An 11,070-nucleotide genomic window follows, 5' to 3' on the forward strand; every position below is an offset into this window, starting at 1 on the left:
AATATGTAGATGGTTGCATACCTACAAGCACAGGCTCCCAAGTATCTCTAAACGCCAGGGAATGCTGCTGTCCAATAGGATTCACCATTTCTGCCCATGCAACCCGCTGAGAATAATTAAATATTTTAAGCAGTTAGAACAGCATTATATATCCTGTACATATCTTTCAGTAACCTCCTTTTCTAGATCTTAAAGGTCTTTGAATGCAGAGATCATTTCGTGTTTTATGTACACGTCTCATGCTTTTCCTTTACTAGTGTTCTGGGATGATGATTACATCATGCTTAAAATACAAGTACACATTGTTCAAACGCACTGAAAAATAATGCCTCTGCTTTGTAGCCAAGTCCAGTATTTTTCAAAGCTTACATCCTTATTATATTTACTTTCAACTGTAATATGTGAATGTATTTTATAGATGTTTGATCTTTTGAAGGTGATGTTTCAGCCTTTGATTAAAAAAAAAAAACATAATTAGGCGTGTACTTCCTGGTAGAGGTAATCATCAAAGCTCTTAAGCATGCCTTCCTTTCCACTCTGATATTTGCAGGTGTGCTAGCCCATTACACATCTGTGTATTCCCCTTCCCCCTCCTCCCTCTCTCCTTCCTTTTCTTCTCTCTTCACTTCTTTCTCCTTCCATTCCACCACCACTGTGAAAGTCTTTTGTGCACTTTCCTTCAGCCTATCATTGGAAACATCAATTTTTTTTTCTCTCTAATGGGCTGTGACAGAAGGTAATAGAATTGTAGTAGCTGTGGCATGGGCTTTATTTGGAATGTAATATGTTCTTAGAAAAAGAAAAGAAAAAACACCAGAGATGATTCACAAATCCTTCAGAGAACAAACACAAATGAAGTTTCTTTATCATCCTGTAGAGAGGAATGCCTTTGAGGAGTGGAGTTGACTTGCCCTTTGCCCTCTCGTTCAGGATTTGGGATTAACTTTTCCAGCCTATTTTATGCAACTCTCTGTCTTACAATTTAAATATTTGCCTCTCTGTACTAGTGACGTTGTTGAGAAAAAAAAAATGCTTAGGGATTGGGTGAGCCTACCCAAGTGCTCTTTGATGGGAATGCTGATATCATAGGGACAATAGAGTAGCCAGCAAGTGGGAAACTTGGTTGGGAAAAACAAGTTCTGAGCTCAGCTATGGTCGATGTCTGTTAAGTGATCTGTCTTTGTCAACTGGAGCTTCAGCTCTTGCTGTGATTACTGAGAAGGCCCAGAATTAGTAGGAAGATGCACAGGCATTACTAATGTGTCTCAGAAAGGATGCGCAGGCATTACTAATGTGTCTCAGAAAGGATCACACTGGAAAGAACTGGCAACTTGAAGCTCCGAAGTGTGGTCCAGTTTCTCAGAGGCTTATGGATTAGGAAACGGGGGGGGGGGCAATTTTTTTCGCCCACTTTGTCCCGAGAGACCCTGGTGTGACAAGCATGATATTTCCCTTTCTGTGCACCGCTCTCCCGGGTCAGGCCTGCAACGCGGAGTGTTCTTGTTCTCCAGACTGGACGAATTCCTTCACCTGTAGGTGAGACAGGATCCCGTTCAACACTGTGTCATATTACACCGCCTTGCCTGCTGTTCTTTAACCTTGTGGAGTTGTGTTCAAGAAGCCTCATTGTCACTGTCCCTCCGGGACCCTGTGCACCCCACATCCCTCTCAGAGCCTCGCTCAAACGTCGGGCATGGGACGTGAGGCTGACACTTCCCTTTCTTGTTGGCTTAGGTAACAAGATAGAAACAGTTCAGCTTATGCTTTTAAAGAGCTTCAGCTCTGGGCTTGTCTGGAATGCCGTGTCGCTGTTTATCCTTCTTCCTTGCTTCCCATGAGAAAGAAGCCGTGTGGGGAGCTGGCCCCCCAAAGAAGAAATTGTGAAACTGGAAGGGATTGGGGTTCAGTACGACACAGGTTGTTTATGGAAACAAACCATGTTTATTATCAGAGTGGTCAAAAGCACACACCCTCCATGAGGATTGAGGTGCTTCGTGAGCACATTGGTATAATAACACGATTGCATGCGTTTAGAAGAAGTCTGCAAATTATGACATGAACTTAGACATCTTGCTTGTACAATTCCATTTCCATCCAGTGTTTCCTTTTGCTTTCTTATGGTGTAGAGAATCCGCCTCATTAGAACTACTAAGTATCATTAGAGTTTAAATGTTCTGTTCTGTTTTCTTTGTTTCTTGTGTATTTTGTTTTTGGACACAGTCTTTCTCTATAGTCCTAGCTGTCCTGGAATTCTGTATGTAGCCAGGGTAACCCTGTACTTACAGAGATCTGCCTGCCTTCTGAGTACTTGGGGTTAAAGGCCTGTGCCATCGCACCCAGCCAAGGAGTTTAAATGTTCTTAGAGTTACTCTTCTTAAAGTGATTGCTCGTGGCCTCAAATAAGGTCTGCTTTGTACTTTACCCATGTAAATGTTGCCATAAAACTCTACAAACATCTAATTAGAATAACATAGTCATTTATAATCAACACTATGAAGAACTGTTATAAGAAGTGTTAAGTTCTCATTTATTTTTTTTCCTCTTTCTTTTTAAACCTGTAGATTCATAGCCAAACCATGTGCCATAGCCCTCAACATCCAAGCCAATGGACCACAAACTGCCCAGCCAAATGCCATTCTGGAAAAGGTCTTCACCGCCATAACAAAGGTATGTGTCTGCCGGGGACCTTACGTTTCTCCACCACCACAAAGCTGCCATCCCATCCTTTCTCTCCTTGGATCTGACAGGCAACTTTGTTTCCCATTGGACACTGAGTCCTTGGGGAGATTGTACCTGCTATAATTGGCCTAAACTGTAAACAATAGATAAAGGGTGTATTTGGCCTCTTGGTTGCTGATTTTACAAGCTCGTCCATGAAAAGGTCTTGATTAGATAAGAGGTCTGTCCAATCCAGTGCCTTTTTCAGTCTCTGGTGACCTGAAGCATGCAGATAAGGGCTGGGCGGGGACGACCAGCAGAGCTTACTGTGTGGTGTGGACATGTGTGAGAATTGGGACCTGCTGGTAGGTATGTAATGCCTGCCAGCCATACATCCCAGAGGCTGTGATAGATAAACATGAAAGACAGTGAAAGGTCAAAGGATGGAACTGGCTCAGCAGAGTCAGACCAGAAGAGAGAGATTCACAGTGGAGAATAAACGAGGAGATGGGACGTTCGCTATCAAGGGCGTCTAAATGAAGAACAGGAAGAAGAGAACAGAGAGGAAGGGAGGAGACAAATGACTGACACATACTTAAGCACAGAGTGGAGGAAGAAAACACCAGGGGCCCTTGAACTGAAGCAGGAAGAAAAGAGCCCATCGAGCTACTTCTCACTCCCTACCATCCCTCCTTATCTCTGCTCCCCCTTGGCTGGATGAGAACCCATGAAACAGGAGAAATGGAACACGGCTCTCTGTGTTTCGGTATCAGACAGTTCCTTTGTCCTCTTTCAGTATTCAGTGCTGGTGTTGAAGCTGTAATTTGACAGCCTTACACAAATGATGTTTCTTCCTGGCGGTAGCACTCGGGCTCTCGGCTTGCAGCTCTTAGTGCAGATGCCCAGGCGGCTCTGTTTGTTTCGTTGCTTACCTTCATTTCTGCCAAAAGTCTACGGGCATTTTCTCTGGCCTCTTAAAAAATGATACTTTTCCATGAAGTTTAACTTCCTAAAGTGAAATTTTACTCCTATTAGGTTCCTTAGTTTTCTCACAACATTAAAGATCTAATCCGGGCCATTACAAATGCTGGAGAGGAGCCACCTTCGCAGCCCTGCTGAGCCACGTTGTTTGTTCTGTAGTGTCTGTAGGCAGAGGAATATTGATGGAACAAGTACACAGCCTCTAAAAGGCCTGGGGAGATTGTATGACTAAGTACAAACATAGCTTGCTGGCTGTCAGATTCCCCTTCCTCCAGCTACTGTTGGACATACTGTGCCTTGGCACTGGGGACAAAGTTCAGACAGGCCTCTCTTCCAACTACAGGCTCATTGCCCTGCACATGATGGATAGATGGCCTCCAGAAGCATTTCACCCTCTGCTACAAGATTGCAAGGAGGCAAGAGGCTCACCTTAGCTGAGTCACCCATGAAGCACAGAGGTAGCAGCCCGGCCCCATACCAGGCAACCTCAGGGAGAAACCGAGCCTATCTCACATCTCATATCTCTCTGCTCCACCCTCGTTTCCCATGTCCCTTCTGGCAGTAGTTATAAGTAGGTAGGGGTCAGAGGAAATGGGGTAGGTGGATCCTGGGAGGCAGGAGATGGAAAGGAGACAATAAATGCCTATACGGGACTTCTGTATGAGCCCAGACTCTTGGCATGCTTGCACATGGTCATTGCTCCCATTAGATTTGACTTATAAGAACACATTACATTTGAAAAATGGTGTAGACTTTTAAAATATAAGCCATAGAGCATTGACCTCCCTTTAGAATGTGGCTCCTGCTCTGTGTGACAGTACTGCTCATCTTCTCTGCCCAGGTCACTCTTACCTTTGAAGTCAGCCAATGGATATAAGTCATGACATTCTTCATCAGTTTCTTCTCATGTCATAACATCTGTCTCTCTTTTTTCTCTCTCCTTCCTCTGCTATACAGATAAATTTGTCATATTTAAAATACTGTAGAGAACCTACCTCCCACCTTACGAAGAAATCTATCACATTCTAAACACTATAGAAACATTAGGAAATAATTAGGACCCTGGTAGGACCTGAAGACAGTCTGTAAGTTGAAGCATTACCTTTTCCTTACTAAAGTTTGGCCTTCAGCAAGTTGGTTTTTTTTTTTTTTTTTACCTTTGGAGACCTTAGAAATCTCCAAATAATAAACTCACAGGCTTTCATGGGGATTAACTAAATCAACAACAATATGGCATGGATGCGCGTGCACGCGCACACACACACAGCATTTAGTGAATGATACAGCATCTATTTCAGCCTGTGTTTCCACACTTTCATTGCATCACTCTTCTGAGGAGTGCATGCTAGTGCTACAGCTTCTGATTCTGAAGTTTGGGAATGGAGCCAAAAGACCTACAGTTATTGATAGCTTAGTTCATTTAAATACACCAAGTGATTATTTCTCCCCAATGATTATTTTTGAGTGCCTGTCTTTTAACTGGTTTTATCCTGTTATCTCATATTTTTAATTTGGATTTTCTATTCAAACTGGTTCTAAAGCTATGAGGGTAAAATATGAAGCAGTTATGAAGCAACATTTCATGTTGTTGATTATCTTTTCTGAGGGAGACACAAGAAATGTCTGTTGACCTCAGATGGGTATCAGTGTCCAACAGAATTACGGTTTCACCAAAGTTCAGCATGGTGTGACCAATGATCTTATTAGGCTTCCTGCAGAGAGCACAGGAGAGGAGTTTCTCACAAGAGTCCGTGTGATACACCAATATCTGCAGTCACCATCTAGTTCCATTGACTGTGGTGACAGCTGCATGCAAAGTGCATAGTGGAGTCCCAATTTCAGTTCGTCCTTTACGTCCTGTGTACTCTAGTACCTCCCCAGATCCCTTGCAGATGGGACAGGAGTGATGAGGGGCTACTGATCCCCCTTTTCTCTAGTCACAATTGGAGGCAGGGGCTAGAAAAGTGGCTCAGTGGTTGAGTGCTTGCTGCTCTTGCAGAGGACCAGAGTTCAGTTCCCAGCACTCATATCAAGTGAGTCATAAACACCTATAACTCCAGTTCTAGGGATCTAATATCCTTCTATTCTATGTGACCTCTCTCTTTCTTCCTCTCTCTTTTTCCCACTCCCTTTCTCCCTCCCTCTCCTCCCCCCACCCCACACAGATAATAAATTAATTCTTGTATAAAAATTGTAGACAGATTCTCTAAAATTTGTCCTCATTTTTTTTCCATCTTAAGGAGATTGTTGTCATATATTTTAGCTAACCAGAAGATTATACAAGATTACTGGGAAAGTTTTTGAGTTTTGAATATATTTAAACTGTAAACCTAAGAGATGAAGAAATGTGAGGGATGGTGTCAGAACAGAATGTTGAAGTTGTGAGTTCTTGAAGTTTAAAAAGGATAACTAACTTGAACTGAGGAGAAACTGATGGTAAGTCTCTGGTTGCAGAATCGCTTAGTAGTTGGGAGGCAGTAGATCAGCTAATGCTGGCAAATCAGAGGGCAGGAGAAGCCTATTTAATAGTACAAAAGCAAACTCCAAGAAGGATTATATTGTTGACAAGTGTTGGGTGGGGCACACAAACTAGGGGGAGGAAACAGTGATAATTTTACATATTGCTCGAGTGGGGTTGAGCTAACGAGTAACGAGTAACTAAAAGTCATTTACATTAAAAGGAAGAGGCAACATTTCTCTTTACGTATTCACTCATTCAGAAACCCTTCTAAGTCATTTTATCATATAGGCTCCAGTGAAAAGGATAGTAAAGGTTTTTCTATGCTTATGGAGCTTGTGTTTTGGTAGTAGACAATTACATCATTGTACACCTTTAAAATGACAACAATTGAGTGAGAAACCACCACACAACAGCAACAACAAAATTGCAGTGCAAAATTACCAGAATAAATGGATTTTATATCCAAGAGAGAAAACAGTTAAATAATTATAAGAAAGGATGATATATATATATATCATCCTTTTTTATATATATATTTGGATATATATATATATATATATATATCCAAAAAGAGTGAAGAAAACCTTTAAATACTCTTGGAATTGAGACAAGTTGAATGAAGATGTTAATTAACCTTACATTTAAGAAGTGGTACAATCTTGAGGTGAGACCACCATTTTCTCTCTGGTGTCTCTAAGGCAGGACCAGCCAAGAGCTCACAGGCCACAGAAGCAGAAGTGCAGTGGGAACAGGGTCCTTCCTGCCTTGATCTGCACCCAGGAGGTAGGGCTGTTCCACAGTCCTCTGTGCACTGGTCTTGCCAGGAGAGAGCTGGCCTCCCAAGAGTGCCAACACAGGCTTACAGACCCACAGGTGGAAAAAGCTCCAGCCAGAGACAGCAAGAACATCTAACACCAGAGATTACCAGATGGTGAAAGGCAAACGCAAGAATCTTAACTGACAGAAACCAAGACTACTTAGCATCATCAGAACCCAGTATTCCCACCACAGCAAATCCTGGATATCCCAACACACTGGAAAAGCAAGATTCAGATTTAAGATCATATCTCATGATGCTGATAGAGGATTTTAAGAAGGATATAAATAACTCCCTTAAAGAAATACAGGAGAACACAGGTAAACAGGTAGGAGCCCTTAAAGAGGAAACACAAAAATCCCTTAAATAATTACAGAAAAACATAACCAAACAGGTGAAGGAATTGAACAAAACCATCTAGAATCTAAAAATGGAAGTAGAAACAATAAACCACAAAGGGAGACAACACTAGAGATTGAAAACCTAGGAAAGAGGTCAGGAGTCATAGATGCATGCATCACCAACAGAATACAAGAGATAGAAGAGAGAATCTCAGGTGCAGAAGATACCATAGAAAACATTGACACAACAATCAAAGAAAATGCAAAATGCAAAAAGACCCTAACCCAAAACAGCCAGGAAATCCAGGACACAATAAGAAGACCAAACCTAAGGATAGTAGGTATAGAAGAGAGTGAAGATTCCCAACTTAAGAACTAGTAAATATCTTCAACAAAACCATAGAAGAAAACTTCCCTAACCTAAAGAAAGAGATGCCCATGAACATAAAAGAAGCTCACAGAACTTCACATAGAAGGACCAGATGCGAAATTCCTCCTGTCACATTATAATTAAAAAACCAAATGCACAAAACAAAGAATATTAAAAACAGTAAGGGAAAAGGGTCAAGTAACATATAAAGGCAGACCTGTAAGAATTACACCAGACTTCTTGCTAGAGACTGGGAAAGCCAGAAGATTCTGGGTAAATGTCATACAGATCCTAAGAGGACACAAATGCCAGCCCAGGCTACTAAACCCAGGGAAACTCTCAATTACCATAGATGAAGAGTCCAAAGTATTCCATGACAAAACCAAATTTACACAATATCTTTCTATAAATCTAGCCCTTCAAAGGATAATATATGGAAAACTCCAACACAAGGAGGAAAACTACACCTAAGAAAAAGCAAAAAAGTAATCTTCTTTCAACAAACCTAAAAAAAGATAGCCACATAAACATAATTCCACCTCTAACAACAAAAATAACAGGAATCAATAATTACTTTTCCTTAATATCTCTTAATATCAATGGACTCAATTTCCTAATAAAAAGAAATAGACTAACAGACTGGTTACATAAACAGGACCCAACATTTTACTGCATCTAGGGAAACTGCCTCGGTAACAAAGAAAGGCACTACCTCAGAGTAAACGGCTGGGAAACAATTTTCCAAGCAAATAGTCCCAAGAAACGTGCTGGAGTAACCATTCAAATATTGAATAAAATTGATTTTTAATGTGAAGTTATCAAAAAAGATAAGGAGGAACACTTCATACTCATCAAAGTTAAAATCTACCAAGATGAACTCTCAATTCTGAACATCTATGCGTCAAATGCAAGGGCACCCAAATTTATAAAAGAAACTTTAGTAAAGCTCAAAGCACACATTACACCACACTCAGTAATAGTGGGAGACTTCAACACCCCACTCTCATCAATAGACAGATCTTGGAAACAGAAACGACACACAGACACAGTGAAACTAACAGAAGTTATGAAACAAATGGATTTAACAGATATCTATAAAATATTTTGTCCTAAAACAAAAGGATATACCTTCTTCTCAGCACCTCATGGTACCTTCTCCAAAACTGACCATATAATCAGTCAAAAAGCAGGCCTCAACAGATACAAGAGTATTTAAATAATCCCATGCATCCTATCAGATCATCATGGACTAAGACTGATCTTCAGTAACAACATAAATAATATAAAGCCAACATTTACTTGGAAACTGAACAACACTCTCCTCAATGATACCTTGGTCAAGGAAGAAATAAAGAAAGAAATTAAAGAATTTTTAAATTTTAATGAAAATTAAGCCACAACATACCCAGACTTATGGGACACAATGGCGGCACTCCTAAGAGGAAAACTCATAGCTCTGAGTGCCTCTAAAATGAAACCGGAGAGAGAATACACTAGCAGCTTGACAGTACATCTGAAAGGACAAAAGGAAGAAAATTCACCCAATAGGAGTAGATGCAGGAAATAATTAAACTCAGGGCTGAAATCAACCAAATAGAAACAATAAGAATTATACAAAGAATCAACAAAATCAGGAACTGGTTCTTTGAGAAAATCAACAAGATAGATAAACCCTTACCCAGNNTAACTAGAGGGCACAAGGACAGTATCCTAATTAACAAAATCAGAAATTAAAAGGGAGACATAACAACAAAAGCTGAGGAAATCCAAGAAATCATCATATCCTACTACAAAAGCTTATACTCAATAAAACTGGAAAACCTGGATGAAATAGACAATTTTCTGAACAGATATTAGGTACCAAAGTTAAATCAGGATCAGATTAACGATCTAATAAACAGTCCTATATCCCCTAAAGAAATACAGTCGTTAATAGTCTCCCAACCAAAAAAAAAAAACAAAACAAAACAAAAAAAAAAAAAACCAACCCAGCACCGGATGGGTTTAGTGCAGAGTTCAATCAGATCTCCAAAGAAGACCTAATACTAATACTCCTCAAACTTTTTCACAAATAGAAACAGAACGTGCTCTACCCAATTCATTCAATGAAGCCACAATTACTCTGATACCTAAACCACACAAAGACCCAACAATAGAGAACTTAGACCAATTTCCCTTATGAATATCAATGCAAAAATACTCAATAAAATTCTCCCAAACCAAATCCAAAAACACATCAAAACGATCACTCATCATGATCAAGTAGGCTTCATCACAGGGAGGCACAATGGTTCAGTACATGGAAATTCATCAACGTAATCCACTATGTAAACAAACTCAAAGGGGGAAAAAAAGAGCAGATGCTGAGAAAGCATTTGACAAAATCCAACACCCATTCATGAAAAAAGTCTTGGAAAGATCAGGAATTCAGGGCCCATACCTAAACATAGTAAAAGCAATATACAGCAAACCAGGTCCCAGCATCAAACTAAATGGAGAGGAGCATGAAGCAATCCCACTAAAATCAGGGACTAGACAAGGCTGTCCACTCTCTCACTACCTGTTCAATATAGTACTTGAAGATCTAGCTAGAGCAATTAGACAACACAAGGAGATCAAGGGGATACAAATTGGAAAGGAAGAAGTCAAAATTTCAATATTTGTAGTTTATATGATAGCATATGTAAGTGAGCCCAAAAATTCCACCAGAGAACTCCTGAACCTGATAACTTCAGCAAAGTAGCTGGATATAAAATTAACTCAAACAAATCAGTGGTCTTCCTCTACACAAGGAATAAACAAGTGAGAAAGAAATTAGGGAAACAACACCCTTCACAATAATCATAAATAATATAAAATATCTAACTAAGAATGTGAAAGATCTGTATGATAAGCACTTCAAGTCTCTGAAGCAAGAAATCAAAGAAGATCTCAGAAGATGGAAAGATCTCCCATGCTTATGGATTGGCAGTATTAATATAGTAAAAATGCCTACCTTGCTGAAAAGAGTCTACAGACTCGGTGCAATCCCCATCAAAATTCCAACTCATTTCTTTACAGAGTTAGAAAGATCAATTTGCAGATTCATCTGGAATAGCAAAAAACCTAGGATAGCAAAAATTCTCAACAATAAACGAACTTCTGATGGACTCACCATCCTTGACTTCAAGCAATTCTACAGAACATTTGTAATAAAAACTGCATGGTGTTGGTACAGTGACAGGCAGGTAGATCAGTGGAATAGAGTTGAAGACTCAGAAATGAACCCAAACATCTATCTATGGTCACTTGATCTTGACAAAGGAGCTAAAAAAGTGGGGAAAAGCCTCGAACATATGGGCTCAGGGGAAAAATTCCTGAACAGAACCCTAGTGACTTGTGCTGTAAGATCAAGAATCTCCAAATGGGACCTCATAAAATTGCAAAGCTTCTGTAAGGCAAA

The 11,070-nt window shown here is 40.1% G+C and overlaps 1 protein-coding gene across 2 annotated transcripts in view; it reads left to right on the plus strand.

The window, feature by feature from the left end:
* Positions 1-11,070, plus strand: part of Cers6 (ceramide synthase 6) — a 245,870-nt gene that overhangs the window by 62,964 nt on the left and 171,836 nt on the right. For both annotated transcript variants that reach the window (XM_021193317.2, XM_021193318.2), the window contains exon 2: positions 2,562-2,667. In XM_021193317.2, the coding sequence (XP_021048976.1) occupies positions 2,562-2,667 (106 nt within the window). The remainder of the gene's footprint in view (positions 1-2,561; positions 2,668-11,070) is intronic.

The sequence above is a fragment of the Mus pahari genome, chromosome 3, assembly GCF_900095145.1.
Source record: "Mus pahari chromosome 3, PAHARI_EIJ_v1.1, whole genome shotgun sequence".
Classification (NCBI taxonomy): domain Eukaryota; kingdom Metazoa; phylum Chordata; class Mammalia; order Rodentia; family Muridae; genus Mus; species Mus pahari.